This window comes from Lampris incognitus, chromosome 6 (genome assembly GCF_029633865.1).
Source record: "Lampris incognitus isolate fLamInc1 chromosome 6, fLamInc1.hap2, whole genome shotgun sequence".
Classification (NCBI taxonomy): domain Eukaryota; kingdom Metazoa; phylum Chordata; class Actinopteri; order Lampriformes; family Lampridae; genus Lampris; species Lampris incognitus.
This window is the reverse complement of record NC_079216.1, coordinates 43,537,571-43,556,179: the sequence shown is the minus strand read 5'-3', so window position 1 is coordinate 43,556,179 and position 18,609 is coordinate 43,537,571. Positions and strand designations below refer to the sequence as shown.

The 18,609-nt window shown below is 44.5% G+C and overlaps 1 protein-coding gene across 2 annotated transcripts; it reads right to left on the bottom strand.

The window, feature by feature from the left end:
- Window positions 1-855: 855 nt before the first annotated feature.
- Window positions 856-10,951, bottom strand: th (tyrosine hydroxylase). 2 transcript variants are annotated; one of them, XM_056281533.1, is made up of 14 exons: window positions 10,868-10,951; window positions 10,494-10,565; window positions 10,176-10,379; window positions 8,209-8,383; window positions 7,953-8,041; window positions 7,778-7,845; window positions 7,559-7,609; window positions 5,405-5,550; window positions 5,050-5,185; window positions 4,612-4,681; window positions 3,710-3,766; window positions 2,223-2,318; window positions 1,936-2,069; window positions 856-1,015 (listed from the first exon to the last, which is right to left on the bottom strand). In XM_056281533.1, the coding sequence occupies exons 1-14, from the start codon at window positions 10,949-10,951 to the stop codon at window positions 856-858; spliced, it is 1,542 nt and encodes a 513-aa protein (XP_056137508.1). The 2 variants fall into 2 exon arrangements, with proteins under 2 accessions (XP_056137508.1, XP_056137509.1); XM_056281534.1 differs by lacking the exon at window positions 10,494-10,565.
- Between the last annotated feature and the right edge of the window lie 7,658 nt (window positions 10,952-18,609).

Here is an 18,609-nt window from a genome sequence, read left to right as displayed (position 1 = left end):
ACTCCATATTGATTTATTCTTCTTTTGTTTGCACGGTTCCCTTTTATTTGTTACAGATTTTGACAGATACTTAATGCAACAAAGCTTGTCTTAAAACCATGGAGAGCCCGATGTGTGTGTGTGTGTGTGTGTGTGTGTGTGTGTGTGTGTGTATATATATAATTTTTCCCCCCCATTCCATTATCCAAACCGCGTATCCTGCCCTCAGGGTCGCAGGGATGCTGGAGCATATCCCAGCTGTCATTGGGCGGCAGGCAGGGAGACACCCTGGATAGGCCGGCAGCCCATCACACACACACACACACACACACACACACATATATATATATGTGTGTATATATATGTGTGTGTGTGTGTGTGTGTGTGTGTGTGTGTGTGTGTGTGTGTGTGTGTGTGTGTGTGTGTGTGTGTGTGTGTGTGTATATATAAAAAGCCAACTTGGCAGCTGATGAGTGCGTGACACACGAAACAGGCTTGTACTGCTATGAATTAAAGTTTTTTTTCCTACATCTATCTTTATATATATATATATATATATATATATATATATATATATATATATATATATATATATATATATATATATATATATATCCTTAATATCTCTTCATATGGCTTAAATTATAACACCAGTTTAAATGAATCCACAGTCAGTGGGGCATTTAACATCTTTGTAAATGATGTATTGAGGTTTTAACAGTCGGCCGTTTCAAGCAACAACTCGTAATAAATAGTAGCAGAGTGGATGTGTAGCACAGAAACGTGGAGCTTATGGTCTTGTCACATGTCGGAGGTCACAGAGCGGAGTGGAGCAGTGGCACCGAGCAGCGAGGTGGTCACAGAGCCGGGGCGTCATCATGACAAAACGTTTAGGGCATCTGTCAGCATCTTCAGCTCGTCTTTGACACACTCCAGCCCCCCGCGGATCTTCAAGGGGTTGTCCAGGACCTCCACACCGCAGGTATACGGGTCATACCTGACGGAGAACGGCCTTTTGATACCAGCCACATAGGCCCTGTTTGGGGTCAGGTGGTAAGTGTGTAGGATGTGAGACAGACAAAGACAGGGGGAAAAAAACAAGTATAAATATTGAAACTGTGCCAGAATACACGCTAAAGAAGGTCGTCTTGCCCAAAATGTCCACGTGGCAATATTAAAACTCCAAATCGGAGTGCTGTCCTAGTCTTTTCTTTCTATGCTTTACCATATGCAGGATCCAGCACCCGGTCTTGCAAGTCTTATCGTGAGTTGAGCGTGTTGTTTCTTTTTTTTCCCCCTAAAACTACTAGAAGGAGGTCAGTCATGGAGTTCTCCTTGAATGTGAGAACCGGAGGTGCCCCCGTCTGAGGCCTTTTGTAAACCCATATATTTCACTTGGCCCAGGAAAATTCACATTTAACTAACGGGTGGATGTTTCATTTCCCCCCGTTGTAACCCCGGGTTTGAATCTGTGCAGTCACACATGCACACTCTGTACTTTACGGACACTCAAATTTCCTGCTTTCATCAGCACCTTGGAAAACAACGTGGCCCTCCTATATAGTGGCGCTCATGGTGAACTCTACCTGGTATTTACTGTCTCTCTGTAAACATTCCCACGCTGATACTGTCTCATTCAATACAGCAGAAATATCTTGTGGCAAGCCCCCCTAATGGAGAATAATACTGGAAAACACTCAGTAAAGCTACTTGTTTTGCAGGGCAAACATTTGATCCAAACGCCAAGTGAAACAACAGCATTTTGCCATGGTCAGAGAGAATACATTGGTAACAGCTGTCCTCTGGCTGCTATGACTGACCTACAAAAGTCTGTGGCCTCAGGGGCTTGGCTGGCTATCCTCTGACCTTGTTCTTACATAACCCTCTCGCTCTGTATTTGTGTGCTCTCATGCATGTTTTCTGTACACGTACATGGACTTGCTGGTGGTGCAGTACCTGAGTTTCTCCTTGGCATCTGAAAAGCTATCGGAAACAAAGTAAACAGGCTGGTATGTCTGGTCTTGATAGGGCTGTATGGCCGCAGCATCCGGCTCAAAGTCTCTCCTCTCCGGCTCGTCTGAAAGTGAGTGCTGGACCCGGGGGAGAGAAAATGATGGGAGAGGGGAAGGGCTAAGTGGACCGCTCAATCTGCTGTGACTCGACTCCAGCATACTTCAATATGTTACGGAGGAGGGGGAAAAGGAGTTGGCAGAGAGGAAGGAAGAAAATATACTGGTACGCACCACAAGTTCCCCATATGAGGACAACAGTCCAGCTCCATAAGCCTTCACCTCCCCACTCTGTTTACATAAGCCAAACTCCACAGTGAACCAGTAGAGCTGGCAAGGAAAAAGAAAAAAGAAAAAAGAAAGGACAGGATATGTGTGAGAGACAGACAGATACACAGCCGACCGTAATTGTTTGATTGTTTGATAAAGTGTACTTCAAACTGTCTCAAGTAGTTTTGGATTTCTGTTGACTTTGCGTGCTCCTGTGGACAAAAGCGTTGGTGTTTTACAGTGGCTTGGCATCATTACTTAGCACTATCTAATATTTTCACTGATTTCATTTGTTTAAGTCGGTCTTACAGAGCAGCGGTCCCCAACCACCGGGCCACGGGCCGGCACTGGGCAGCAAAGCATTTGCTACCAGGCTGCGAGGAAACGAAATAATTTGACAAATAAATAAACCGGAATAATAAACATATAAACATTACCAGTTAGGTCATAGAAACATTAGGTCTCTCTGTGCTGCACCGTTCCCTGTCACGCTCGCAACAGGACGAGGATGCTGTTGTTGAACTTGAGTAATGCAACGCATGCGAGGTCATCAGTCGGTCACTGCACACTTGCCTACATGATGTGTGTGTTGCAGCTAGCTAACTAGCTAGCTACCATGAGTAAAAAGCAAACATCACCTGAGTTTCTTCGGAAGAGGTAGGGGAGATAAAAGGTCTAACAATGATAACGCAAAGACAGCAGAGGCCGAGACTGCCCCCCCCCCCTTTTTTTTCTCCACAATTGTACTTGGCCAATTATTCCACTCTTTCAAGCCGTCCCGGTCACTGCTCCACCCCCTCTGCCGATCCAAGGAGAGCTGCAGACTACCACATGCCTCCTCCGATACATGTGGAGTTGCCAGCCACTTCTTTTCACCTGACAGTGAAGAGTTTCGCCAGGGGGACATAGCACGAGGGAGGATCACGCTACCCCCCCCCAGTTCCCCCTCCCCACTGAACAGGCGCCTTGACCGAGCAGAGGAGGAACTAGTGCAGCGACCGGGACACATACCCACATCTGGCTCCCCACCTGCAGACACGGCCAATTGTGTCAGTAGGGACACCCGAACGAGCCAGAGGTAACACGGGGATTCGAACTGGCGATCTCCGTGTTGGTAGGTAATGGAATAGACCACTACGCTACCTGGACGCCCCCTGCAATGTTTTTAATGTGTTCATACGAGGAAAATATGCAATGTGTGTGTTTACTATCCAAACTTTACTTACATATTATGATGCTATTGACTTATAAACCCAAGTTATATTCCGGTTGTGACCCCCCCCCCCCACAAGAATATTGTCAATATTAAACCAGTCTGCTGTGCAAAAAAAGTTCGTTATAATGCCTGTTATAGGGGCATCACAATTAAATTGAGAATGAAGAACTCCTCACAGCAGCTTTAACACTTTTCAGAAATACCGCCACACCTGGAGAAATACGTAGATACTTACCGTTGATAGTTTCTCAATATCTTCGTCTGAGGCTCCCAATGAGGCCAGGCCAATATTCTGAGACAAATATTTAGAAACTGTTTTCACTGCATAACAGCACAACTTACAGATTCAGACAGAAGTGTACAAGCATCAGGGATGCTCAGCCGGCGCCAAAGCACATGTTACATTCATAGGTGGCAACTTGTGAAAATTACCAAAAAGGACAAACAGAATAAAAGCTCACACAACTTGTACTTTCCCCATTTTCTCCCTCACAAAAATCCTTAACTACTGTCACGAAATAGATGACCTTTCCACACACCAAATCTTTCGGCCAACGTGTCAGATTTTTTTGTACCTATGAGAAAAAGTTATATGGTTTTAAATGCTTCTGATATTCAATTTCACACGGTACATTATTGTAAGCTGGTGGTCTGAAGTTTATCACATTTCCAGGCCAAACTGGGGGTTGTGAATATACACTGCGGCATTGATTAAAGTCACGTAGTCATGTTTTTTTGGTTTATTCTATTTGTAAATTGGCAACACAACCACTTCTCCTCCCAGTTCTTAATAAATATTCTGCTTTTGTCTTCTTGATTTGACTTTGCATGTTTATTTTGTTGTTAGGGATGGGGGGGGGGTGATGGCTACAGAATACAGCCGTAGGCTTCAGCTCAAGTTTGTATTCTTACAGGTGAACAGATGTGGTCAGCCAGCTCCATGTGTAGCAGACGTCATGGAAGTCTACATTTCCCCAACCACCATAGGAGATGTGCAACGATAGGACCATAGGAGAACAGGGAATTTGGACATGCCAAATTGAGATGAAAAGGGGAGAATAAAAAGTGTAGACTCTTCATGGAACTAACACCCATCTTATTTCAAATAAAAGATGTTAAAATATATTTGATCCTCACCTGTGAAAACTGGGCAAAAGTCTTGTCAGCCAGCATGGGGACATGACCCAAAAGCTCATGGACACAGTCCCTGAAAACAAATGGAGAGAGAGAGAGAGAGAGAGAGAGAGAGAGAGAGAGAGAGAGAGAGAGAGAGAGAGAGAGAGAGAGAGAGAGAGAGAGAGAGAGAGAGAGAGAGAGAGAGAGAGAGAGAGACATTAACTGGGTATGGCAAAATAAAAAAGACAACAATCCCAGCTAAAAGGACGGAGGCCAGAGACAGACAGAGGATAAAAATTGTGTGCTTTGGCTTGGAGAGAAGCTTCTGGAAGATTTGGAGATGGTTAAGCCTTTACAAACTCCCAAGCAGGGAAACAGTAAGCACAGGAACTTGGAAAAAAGCTGGACTGAACAGAAGCAAGGGTAATGATGGAAGGAAGAGCGATAGAGTGTACTCACGGCTCCGGGGAGTGCATAGGAGAGGAGGCATGGCGGATGTACTGGGTACACTGGAACACCCGGAAGGCCAAACTGGCCAGAAAATCTCTGGCTGAGAGTAAACCTGCCACAGGACGCAACTGGAACCCTGTACGTTCTGTGTGTGTGTGTGTGTGTGTGTGTGTGTGTGTGTGTGTGTGTGTGTGCATACGTACATGTGCAGATGAGAGAGAGAGAGAGAGAGAGAGAGAGAGAGAGAGAGAGAGAGAGAGAGAGAGAGAGAGAGAGAGTGAGAGTGAGAGTCAGAAGACGAAACAACCAGATATCTGGGCATATCTTATCTTTAACGGCAGTGTTTCTCGTCACTTTTCATTACCTTTGAGGAAACGTGACACGTCCTCCTGCTGTGGGATGTTGTCCGGATTGTACCCACAATGCTTTTCCAGCAGACGGAAAGCCTCAAGATGCTCACTGCAGGCATGGGTGTTATACAGGTCTCGCAGAGTTGAGTATACTTCCCTCCTGGGGATCAGACTCGTGTCACCGCATAGTAGTTTTCATTTTTTTCATCTTCTATTAAACAAACGTTAAAGACCCTTGTTCCAGCCCCTTTTCAGCCACAAATGGCTTTGTGTGTGTGTGTGTGTGTGTGTGTGTGTGTGTGTGTGTGTGTGTGTGTGTGTGTGTGTGTGTGTGTGTGTGTGTGTGTGAAAATGTCCCGTAATGCATATGCAAAAGTCAATTTTCGGGAAATAGCACAGATGCAACTTGATTGATTGGTTGATTGGGTGATTGATTGATTGATTGATTGTTTGATTGATTGATTGATTGATTGATTGATTGATTGATTGATTGATTGATTGATTACAGCGGATAAATTTAGGTTAGTGCGGAAGTTTGTCTCCCTCTTCTGGCGTCGAGAGTAATTACTTCTCTTCTTTCAGCGATCTCCAACTAGGAAAAGCTACGCTATCCATCCATCCATTATCCAAACCGCTTATCCTGCTCTCATGGTGATTAACAATGTTTTTCCTCGCCGTCCAACACTTTTTTTTCTTTACTCTCTAATCCTTCATCTGAATGTTTCTTTTCTCTGTCAGAAACCTTTCTTGGACGCTTCTTAAGATTTTTCGCCATAGCTCCGCGGCCCGGAAGCTTTCTGGCAGAAAGGCCTGAAGGCAAGCAGAGGTACGCAAACGCTTTCGTCTGAGGTTAATGGCGAAGAACGTTATCTGACTTGGTAGAAGAACTTGAACTTGTGGAGAACACCAAAGACTCCCCTCCCATTCATTTATGTATTCAATTTTATTTAATTTTCTTCGTTTCTTTACTTTTATTTCCCCCCTTTCTTTTGTTTTATGTGTTTGCTGTATGTAGAATTTAAACGTTTCAATTAAAAAAAGAAGAAGAATCATTGCTGGTTGACGTAAAACGCACCACTATGCATCACTTCCGGTGCCCCAGCGCGGGAATGTCGCCCCAGACACCAGATTGTAAAACTGCTATGCGAAATACAGAGAAATTTACCTGGCGATGATAGGTTTAATCATCTTGGTGTGAACTCGTTTGGCAAGGGATTTCATTTATATATAAAAGTCCCCAAGTTTAGTTAGCGAGACTACAACGGTTCGGCTGCCTTCGTTTAATCACATGGTTTCTGAGAAAATGTCCATGGAGACTTCCCCCTCAGGTGGAATCGGAGCAGTCACGCCTCAAGTGCCTGATGATGACCCAGATACGTCACTTACCGTCTGAATCTGGAAAAGTAATGATTTCTACCAAGATAGCACATTTTATACAACGTGTGAAATTTTAAAGCACGTTTGCTATATTTTATCATACTTAATGTAGGAACATGAACCTTTGAACGTTACTTACTTCACTTTTGCTGGTTGGGGTCTTTAAAAAGTGTTTTTTTGAGGGAAAAGTCTGAGTAGATGTTGGCGAGTATAAACGTTGCCACAGTGAAATACTACAGTGTAAAACTCCCTAGCTTTAGTAATGGCTGCCTAATGGCGTCATCTTTGGTGAAGCCCCTGAAAGCTTTAGCTTGGTTAGCTAATGGCCCATGCTGTCAGGCTGATGTCAAAGCAAAACGAATGTTACTAATTCAGTGTCAGTAGAAATCGAATTACTTGCAGGTTTGTTGGCGTTTATTTTGCATCAAATCAATTTTTCTCAGCGTACGTCAACGTTTTGCAGAAATGTGCATACACCTGATACCTAGATCGTTTTGCTAACACATCAACCTCCCCCTTCACCACCAGAATCTGTTTTTCCTATTAAGTATGACAGGCAAAAGATAACCAAATGCTTTTCAATTAAGTATGTATTACATTTACTCAGTGGAGTGCAGTACAGTACCTCTGATGGCTGTTATATATACATATAGATAACAATTTGCTATACCAAACACTTAAAAGGATTTTTTTTTTGTGCAAAGAGGAATCTTTACATGCACTAAAGGCGTCATAATGACCATGCGGGCATTTCATAAATGAGAAGAATGGTAGATTCCAGCAGCCCTTACCATGTGCCGATCTCCTCCTCTGTGTACTCCACTTTAGGTATGGGATCCCCACTGGAGAAAGTTAAGAGTCCACTATGAAGAACTACATGAAACCTCAAGAGTTTTTAATCTTCAGGCTGTCACAATCTTGACTAAAGAGTTTTTTCCCCCATTTCAGAATTATCAGGACTTTACATCTGACAAAGATCTGAACTTAAATGTGAGGGGAAAGGAACTCACTATCTATATCTGAAGGCAATGTCTCCGATCATCTTCCTTCTCTGTCGGTAAACAAGGTCTGAGTAGCCCTGCGAAGAAGAAACTTACATATAATATGATATATAATCTCATATATTTAATGTCTTTCCAAAAAACATATCACTCATGTAATGAAAATGTCCAAACAGCTACTTACGGGATGGTCCTGATCTAAATCTGGATCAAACTTTGTGACCAGATGATGGCATTTGTCCAGCTCAACTATTTTCTTCGGGAACCAGTGAACTAGTGGAAAAACAGAAAGGAAAAAAAATGGGAAAATTATGCCTTGAACTTAGTACATTTAAATAACTCTCCACCTGGAGTAACAAAACGTAACAGGCATACACAGGTACTACTGCTGGAAACGATTTCCACTTCATAATATTTACTCAGTACAGCAGGAGCCTTACATTTGACTTCTTTGGTGGTTTTGACATCTTCTGCAATCCTCTTGATTGAGCTGACCAGCGTGCTGACGTTGGAGAGATGCACCTCACAGCGGACAAAGTACTCCAGGCCCTCCAGGCTCTCCTTGGGCTTCTTGCAGGGCCGTGTCTCCAAATGGCGTATCTCGGCTTCAAATGTCTGAAACACGCGTGCACGCGCACGCGCACAGACACCCTATAACTCCAGTTAAGATGGGATTCAAAGTCCAGAATGGAGAGAGTGGGTTGGAATGATGTAACAGGTTGGAGAACATCATGTAATAGCCAATGGAGTGGAGTGTGTGTGTGTGTGTGTGTGTGTACGTGTGTGTGTGTGTGTGTGTGTGTGTGTGTGTGTGTGTGTGTGTGTACGTGTGTGTGTGTGTGTGTATGTATGTATGTATATATATATATATATATATATGTCAAGCTAGATATAGAGGAAAAATCTTTAGTACATAGCAGTACAAGCTTGTTCTGTGCATTGTGCACTCATCAGCTGCCAATGTGATTCAACAAAGAACACACAGCCAATAATGTCAATAATAATGATGTGTGTGTGTGTGTGTGTGTGTGTGTGTGTGTGTGTGTGTGTGTGTGTGTGTGTGTGTGTGTGTGTGTGTGTGTGTGTGTGTGTGTGTGTGTGTATAGTGTAACGTGCATGGATAAGTAGACACGTTGGTCCTTGAATAACGGGTCGGACCCTTCACTCGACTGGTTAACGTTGTCGCCTGCGGTGCGGAAGACACGGGTTCACGCCCCAGCTGCGTCGGTTCCCCGACTGCCCCCGAATTCGCTAATATATATATATATATACTAGAAGAACCCCGCTACAATGTAGCGGTTTGGTTATCCACCCGTCTAAATCTCCCTCCTCTGCCGCTAAACCTCCCTCCCCCCAAATGCTCAGAATCATCTGAAATGCTGAGAAAAGTGGTTTTTAGCCATTTTTAGAAAATGCATATTTTGCATAATTACTATAATTATATTTTATTTTCCTGCTATTTTTCTGGTCCTCTCTGGAACAATACCTACCACCTCTCAAAAGAATTAGGATCATAAGTGCATTTTTGCAAAAATGCATATTTTGCATAATGCCAAAACATTTCTAAGTCCCAGAAAAAAATGTTATATAAGTGAAAAAATCAAAGATGCTCAGAATCATCTGAAATGCCGAGAAAAGTGTTTTTTAGCCATTTTTAGAAAAATGCATATTTTGCATATTTATGCAGAAATATAAATAATTTTAATTTTCTGGGATTTCCCCTTACTCTCTGAGACAATACCTACCACCTCCAAAAAGAATTAGGATCATAAGTGCTTTAGTTTTCGGTCCCGCTATCTACACTAACTAACACACACACTAACACCACACACACACACACATTACGAAACTATATGAGTAGATATGTTCGTGAACAGAATCTGAGACTGAAAATTTTACATGCCTCCAAATGACTAAGGTTAAAAAAAACTTTAAAAAAACGAATAAACAAATAAATAGAAATAAAGAAACCAAGCTGCTGGTGAGTTACACTACAATGTGGTCTATCTGTTGATTTTGAACGCATTCTGTCCAATTGAGTCTGCTGAAAACTTGAGTCTATTCATTTTATATGTTGTGTTTTTATATTTTGACGCAGATATTTTGATACAGGGGGGCTCCGGCATCCCGCCCACCTGAGGGTAGGATAAGCAGCTTGGATAATGGATGGACATTTTATATCTGACTCAGTGGACGTGAACAGATGTATGAACTTACCTCTGAATGTAAAAGCTGTACTGGACAAGGTCTCTTAGATAAATTATTACTTGTTTTTCAAACACATCCCCGCCAAACCCATCTTTTGTTTTTGTCTAACCGCACCTTGATACAAACTAACATTTCGTGTAGTTTCAAACTAGGTGTTCAGTTGTATCCTTTACATAAAATAAAGATGTAAAGGACGTACCTCAAAAACTTTGAGGACACGCGACAGAGCCGGTGTCTTGGAGCCCCTCAGCGTGAAGAAGAGATTGACGAGAGCCTTTCCATCCTCTTCCTCAAACACTATCTGCTCAGTCGCCTCGGCAGCCTCGGCGGCCGCCGCGGCCGCTTCCCTCTCTTTACGCGCGTCCTCGATCAAGCTCTGCCGTCTGCCGATGAATCTTGGAGACTGTGCCAAAAGGACACAAAAAAAATCACAAACTCCTGAGTCACTAAAATGGTTCGGGGTTACCCCTCTAAATAGCGTAACAAATACCAAAGGGGCTGCGTGAGCCTCTCTTACCTTTTGGATATCAGATGGGAGTGCTTTACATCTCCAGATGCGCATGAGAACGGCAACGCAGTCTAAATAAATCTAAGGCATAGTTAAGACACAGCTGGATGTTTATCTATTACAATATTTTGATTTAACAAAATTTTACCTTGAAGTTTTTTTTAAACTACATCTATAATAAGTGGTGCGTAATTGGCATCGCTGGCGCGTAATGGTGACTCCACCATGCGCTCCGCGCGAACAACTAGGAAACGGTCCCCGTAACACGTTCTGGATGTGGTAGGCTACACGTAAGACCACGGAGGAGGGATGTTTTCCAGTCGACAGAGTACAAAACACACGTTTAAACTAATCCGAAAGTTTCATGTTTCAATGTTGCTTACCGTCACAGAGTCAGACCGCTCCAGCTCGGACGCTGCCCTGCGGATGGTCTTTGTGGAGGACGTGGAGCTGCTTGAAATGGGCATGTTTAACCAAGTCGTGTGGTGGGGAAAGTGTGCAGTGCCGGAGAGAGCGTGTATGTCTCTTTAGCTTTCGCCCGTCACTGCCCGTGCGCGCGGAGCTTCTCGCGCAGACGCCTGGACCCCAGTCTAATTTATGGGGGGGGTCATTTGGTGGTTTCTGACGTCAAACTCTTCTCATTCTGCTCATCAACCGAGGCGCAGCGTCCAGCACACGCAGTCCTGTCAGACTTAACTTTGATTTAAAGAAGCGCGTGGCATTATAAAGACCCATTTTCGCGTAGTTCCGTGTCGCTGCCTAATGTGGCAAATTATCAAGGGAAATGACTGATTTCCGATAATCAATCTCTGTGCAAGTGTCAGACCTGCAAGAAATGAGAGACATTATGGTGTCTGGTGCAGGCAACTGGCTGAATGTACACCCGTACTGGGCCTAATCCAACAATTTGCAAGCTTTGTCTGCACAGCCAATATGCACATGTTTGCACATTGTTATTGGACTATATTGCTATTTGACTACAGAATCACTAAAAGTGTGATTTTCAACAATGTTATATTTCCAAGCTGGTAGGAAAATGCTCTTATGCAAACACACGATGTCGCTGAATGACACCACATTTACGTTTTTTTTTTCATAATTTACAATAAATAATAATAATCAACATTTATATAGCGCTTTTTATAGACAGCCAAAGCGGTTCACATTGAAGGGGGTAACTCACTTCAAACCACCACCAAGACGTCAGTTACTTCACTATCAAATGGTCATTTTGTTATTTTGCAAAACAAACAGCGTCGTTTTAATGGCGGGCCTCCTGCATCCTGCATCCTCATGCAAGTAATCACTCTTCCACTATAAGCAAGGCTCCCCACAGACAGGTGAGTCAGTTCATCTGGACACAACCTTTACTGAGAGAAACGTTTCATCACTCATCTAAGTAACCTCTTCAGTCTCAACTGACTGCAGGTATCCCCACCCTTATAAACAATACAGTGACTGCAGGTACCCCCACCCTTATACACAATACAGTGGCATAACCACCGAAACCAACGATTGGTTTCATATGCAAATTGCAGTGCCCACTGCAATTTGCATATGAAACCATGTGTACTATAACATATATGTATATATATACACACACACACACACACACACACACATCTTTTTTTTTGGGATGAGTGGTTTGGTAGCCCACTATGTAGTCACTGGCCTGCGGTGATGCCAGAGAAGGAGACGGGCGACACTCTGTAGTCATGTTAGTACATGAGAGCCCCCCCCCCCCAGGGGCTACACGTAAAGGTTAGAGCACAGAAAAGTCAACTGTGGAAAATTAAGTCACTTTATCAGCTCAATCCAATCTCCACAGCTCCTCCTCACAAATTAGATTCCGATTCTGGAAGGGGAGGAGAAAAAAAAACAGAAAGAGAGGCCTACAGGTTGTTTTCATGTTTGAGCCAGACTGTTGTACCTCGGCAGAAACAGCATCGAGTGAATTTGTACCCCTCACGTCTAATAAGGGGGGTCTGACGGGTAACAAGGTTGTGAGGTGATGTACAGTGCCCAGAGGCGAGGCGAGGGTAAAGGGATTACGCGTGGAGCCTTAGCGCATGCTGCCGCAGCCAGCAGCAGCCTTGCAGCAGTGCGGATGAGGCAACAGGGCTCCAGTGTGATTTATTCCCCTGTCCCAACACACACACGCACACACGCACACACGCACACTCACACATGCACACACACACAGGCTGAAAATTTGAAAGAGCACTGATGTAGCCCGGGGCGCAGACAATAGGCAGGCCTCTACTTTGTTGGGGGGTGGGGGGGGGAGGGGGAAGACAATGTAGGAAGGAAGGAAGATAAAGCCAACTGACATTAAGACATAAAGCACAGAGATTTTCCACCCTATTTAAGCCCATTTTCTGCATGGAAACGGACTCAATTGGTATATCTTCAGAAATTAAACTCAGTGGCGACCCCCCCCCACCCCCAACCCTTGTTGCTCTTTCTGGAAAGTGGTGTGACAGAAAAGGTCGAGCACAAGGCAGGAGGAGCTTGACATTTATTCGGCGATACACGGAAGACTAACAAACTTTGCAGATTTTTTGTCTCCTTCTTTTTATTTATCCTTGTGACTTGACGAACATGTTATAAACCGATTCTGCGAGTCCGCATCGGTGTTTGGGCGACCTGCTGCCTCCTAGTTAGACATGATGATACCGGTGAGATTTGTGTTGCGTCATGTGTGCAGGATGTATTTACCTCCAGAACCACATTTACCACCAACTCTCTTATCGTTTTAAATGGGTCCTTGGAAAAAAAACAAACCCCAAAATAAAAACACAATCTAATGTCATTCTGCAGTCACGAGAGACGTCCTGCTGGGGTTTATCCAAGTTCAACCACATTGTGCCGGTCTCAGGAGGAGCAGCGGAGCTCCAGGCTCCAGTCTGGACCATCAAGATAAACGGATATCCCTCCGCCACATCCTTCCATCTTTCATGAAACAGGTCTATTAGTGAACGTTTGAAACATCTCGTATGGGAAGATTTCCCGACTTCCTGCTCTGCCCTATTCTCGCAACCTTCAGGTAGCTGACTCCAAGTTGGCATGCAAATTCAAACGTCTTTAGAGTAATTAGTGCTCACAGATGTACACCTCCGGGGTTTGTGACCAAGAGGACTACGGTACATTGGGGTGATGACACACCGGACGCTCTACCAGTCACATCTTGGGAGCTCAGTTGCTTGGGATGTTCTGCAGTACCGGGGAGAAGGACGTAGGTTGCCCAGGAAAGATATAGACCCCCCCCTCCCCCAATCTGGAGCCCCAGTGTGAGTCAACATCATGATGACACCGGCATCCATTATTCCTCACGCCAGGTATCGAAGCCTATACCTTTTGTGCGAAATTGTGCGCTTGAACGGAGAGCATCCCCTCCGACACTCCGGCCTCCCTGTTTATTCAACTTGTCTTCCCTTCTCTGGAAGTCTCGGAGGTGTCCACAAAAAGCACCAGGATTATAATTGTGACAGTTATGTATGGAGTGATTCAGCAATGGCATTGTGTGGGTCAGCCTTTCTCCCGCATAATTGTGGGACTTCAGACGGGATAATTGCGGGTAATGTGCCCAGCTGGGCGATCGTTTCTCTCTCGTGCCCCACGTTTCTTTTTCTCTTTCTCTGCCGAATGCTGTCGGATGTCTTTGTGGGGGGTCATTAGTCATCCATTAGATGAGGAGAGAGGGAAATACAAATACATGGTTTATTAATCCAAACAATTTTGGATAAACAGCATCCTAATAGGTATGTCACCTTGTACTTTAATTGCAGCTGGTTGTGGCTATGTGAACGGTGAGCTGTGTGTGTGTGTGTGTGCGTGTGTGTGTGTACGTTCACGTTTGTCTGAAATTACAGTAAAGCGTGTGTGTTTCTGTAAGAGGGACAAGATCATGATGATAATGAGATGATGTGGATGCAGGCATGGAGACCGTCACTGGCAGTTCCCTGAAACTAGACTACTCTTATCTTCCATATGTCCACCCCACTGCAAGCAGCACCCCTCGAGCTGTTTATTTTTTTGTGAAATTTGATATCCAAACGATGATGGGGGAAAATGGCCTTTAGAGGAGGAGCATATGGTGAGGAAAACGGCATTTTTGCTGATCCTTGCTTTAGCAACTTGTTTTGAGCTCTCCCGGATTTGAATCTGAGCTTGCACTTGCTGCAGATGAGCACGATCTCACGCACACACTCACGCGCACACACGCGCGCGTCACATAACGTATTACGTGTTTCAGTGCAGACTGGAAAAGTCACGGAAGTCCTCCAAATTCATACATCTCCGATGTAATGGCGTAACATTACTTCATGCAAGGCTGGTGCTCTCGTGAATGGACAGACGCACCGTCATTATATTCACTAAATCCCCCCATCTCTCTCTTTTTATAACAGCGGCGCCGTGGATGACGAGGGCTGTGATTGCTTTCACACACGTCAAGATACAGCTGCCGAGTGGACTGGCTAATCACACAGAGTGCTCTTCCATCGCTTCCGTCTACATGTGTAATTCGACAGCGATGGCGGGGTGGGCGAGCGGCGAGAGGAGGATGCTCAATGGGCCACGGCAGCTGTCGTCACATTTTTCCACATTTCAGCCGCCGCGGCCCAAGACTCGTGTTACGGCTGTGACGCTAATGTCTACCCGGCCCAATTATAGCTTCTCCTTTCTTTACTCTTAGAAGAGTGCTAGGCATCAAGCCATACGGTCCATGGAGGTGAACACGAGACTCATCCCGAAAGAATCCTATGACAATATAGGCAGTCATGCACGCACGCCCCCCACCTTACACGCGCGCGCAAGTGTGCGTGAGATGTCGTTTTAATACGATCCAATTATGGTTGTTGATCAGAGTGGGCTGTCAAACATTTCCAATTTGACTGGAATAACTAGACTGATGCCTTCATTTGCTTTTGCATACAGAGTTTTGTAGCTTGTGTTGAGTAAGTAGAGCAATTGGCCATTTGGAAAAGGAACAGTGGGTTCCTTTAACAGTATACCCAATATACACCACAGTGGAATAGAGAAAAGCGGAGCCATCAAATCGGAAAAAGAGAATACAAGTGTAAACTACTAATAAGACACGTTAGTCCATAGCTAACGGGTCTGACCCTTTAGCGGAGCGGTTACTGATGTCGCTTTGTGGTGCAATACACCTCGTATCGAATCCCGCACCGGGCAAAACAATAACCGGTTACACAAGTGTGAATAGTAAGCGTCAAAACGCAGCGTTGCGTGTGAAATACATCTCACGATCGTTCACTGTACAAAGCTGCTGTATTTCCTCCACTGGTTCCACATTTCTAGGCTACTCTTTCATGCTACTTTTCATGTGTTAGTCAATGTGTGTGCCCCCCCCCATCCCACCCCCACACTTTTCCAAAATGTCATCTCTAATGTATTTGAACGTGGTCAGGATATAACTAGAAACCTGTGCGTAATGTTCAATCTACCCCAGCAGGGGACAAATTTATGCGCACAACGATAAATCACTCAACACCGATTTCCATTGAACTCAGCCGCCTCGTTTCAGCTTCCTGCCAACATATGGATTAGATTGACACGGCCATCAAAACAGTAATTTGCATGTTTGTTTTCAGAGCGGTGTTCATGTTTTCCCTCACAACTAATTAATTTCCTCGAGATAAATTTCCACACACGCACGCACGCACGTACACGTCAACAAAAACTTGCACCAGTTTTTTTTAAATCCACCTCTTACGACTCTGCACCCTTCCGACCCGAATTGCCATTCAGAAATACCAACCTGTTTTTATATAAGGGAGCGCCGTGCTATAGCTTTACCCGACCGTTTGCCCTGTGCCGGGGTCAGAGGAGCAGCCTCATGACGTAGTATAACAGCGTCCATTTCCCCTCCAGCGGTGACACGCAGTTCTGCGAATTGGAGGGACTCCTGATTAGATTTACCTTTCCTTAATGGGCCCCTGTCAGCCACCTGCCTCGGGGCGGCCATGCGGCAGCCACGTGACCAGAATCAAGCCGTCGGGGACTCAGTTAAACCCCACCACCTCCTCCGTTACCGCTGCCCTTACAGTCATTCATTGACTCAGACAGGCCCACAGAGTTTACCAATTTGGTTTTATCGTTTGGCACTTGCCCTGAAGTCTCTATCTATTTTATTTCACTTTGCCGTTTCAAGAGAAACATAACAGACGGACACAATTCGGGAGGTTATTCTTTTATTATTTACGGCCGAATTTTCTGACTGGAGACAAAATAATTAAAACATATGGGAAGTTGGAAACTATATGATATATAGATACATATATACTTGCCATGAAACTGGAGACCGACTGAATTTCAGCGTTTAAAGTTTTTCATTCAGTTGTTAAAGTTACAATGTTACAAAGCAGACGCTTTTATCCATCTTAACATCTGAGAGTTAACACAACACAAGCAAGGATGTAGCCAGGTTCAAGTCCGGTAGGACATAGGTGGCAACAAAGTTTAACTAAAGGAAAAGTAAACTCAGCAATAATGATATAAATGAACAATTGATGCGAATGGTTCAAAATAAAGAGCTCACACATCTAAGGCATATGCGTGTCTCAAGAGTCGTTCTTGAAGCAGAATTCCTGCATCAGGCGGCACGGTGGCACAGTGGTTAGCGCGGTCGCTTCACAGCAAGAAGGTCCTGGGTTCGAACCCCGGGGTTGTCCAACCTTGGGGGTCATCCCAGCTCGTCCTCTGTGTGGAGTTTGCATGTTATCCCCATGACTGTGTGGGTTTCCTCCGGGTGCCCCGGTTTCCTTCCAAAGACATGTAGGTAAATCGGCCTTACTAAATTGTCCCTAGGTGTGTGTGTGTGATGGACTAGCGGCCTGTCCAGGGTGTCTCCCCGTCTGCCACCCAATGACTGCTGGGATAGGCTCCAGCACCCCTCGACCCGAATTCGGATAAGCGGCTTGGATAATGGATGGATGGATGGAATTCCTGCATCATGGAACATTTTTCACGAGCACCATATCTCAAACTTGTTTAATCACTCAGAAAGCTCTGCCAGATCACTTGGGTAAAGGCTCTAATTTCATGTGCATGCTGCACAAAACAAATAAGACTTGGGATCGCAGGTCATTGCTTTAAACATTTTTTGCGCAACTGTTCTGCACTAAAGGACACTTGGGGGGCACTCGGGAATAGTATGATCATCCCACGCGCTACGTCCCCCTGGCAAAACTCCTCACTGTCAGGTGAAAAGAAGAGGCTGACGACTCCACATGTATCGGAGGAGGCATGTGGTAGTTTGCAGCCCTCCCCGGATCGGCAGAGGGGGTGGAGCAGCGACCGGGACAGCTCGGAAAAGTGGGGTAATTGGCTGGATACAATTGGGGAGAAAAAAAGGGGGGGGGGAATAAAAATAATGGTCAAACATGCCTGAAAATCTTCTTACAGGCTCTCAATGTTGCAAGCTACCTGTAGCATTCCAGCCGGACTTTATTCAGACGATGCACTCCAATAACGACTGATGGGTCCATGGTGCGGTATCAGACCATTTATTGCAGCATTTTACTAGTCACACCGTAGACACACCATAGAACCACCGTAAGAGCTGTTCGCCTTCCAGCTAGGTGCTAAATAAATGATGATGATCAATGAATTGTAAGTTGTGAATTCGTTCTGTGCATAGCGAACATGACCATCGTGTGCAACTTTCAGTTTTGTTCTGCCGTTTTCTCGCAGCAGCGCACAGCATCATGGGAGACCAGAGTTTTTCAAATAAAGGTCACATAACAAAAGGAAGTGTAATTCGCTGTTAATATCAATCAGGACTGTACTTTAGGCACCAAATACAAATCAATAATGAGCACCATACAAATCAATAATAATAAAAAATATTATGACAAAATTATATGGGTCATTTACACTACCAGCCCATGCATGCATTTACATTATATTGATATTATTGATAAAAGCGACCAGTCTTAAAGTGTCCCATGTCCTTGCAGGTACCCTGCAATATGTGATACCGATGTAGTGATTTGGGGTAATTTTATCTCCACATCTGCCCCCATGTTGGTGATGGTTTTGTTTTTAGTGTACTGTAGATTTAATCCCAAGAACTGATCTCATCCAGTGACTTTAGGATGAC

Excerpts from the sequence above, each read along its gene's own strand:
- th (XM_056281533.1), bottom strand. The coding sequence starts at position 10,951 with ATGCCCATTTCAAGCAGCTCCACGTCCTCCACAAAGACCATCCGCAGG. Across the intron at positions 2,070-2,222 it reads CCTCATATGGGGAACTTGTG|CACTCACTTTCAGACGAGCC; the intron begins GTGCGTACCAGT and ends CCCCGGGTCCAG. Across the intron at positions 1,016-1,935 it reads GATGCCAAGGAGAAACTCAG|GGCCTATGTGGCTGGTATCA; the intron begins GTACTGCACCAC and ends GACCCCAAACAG.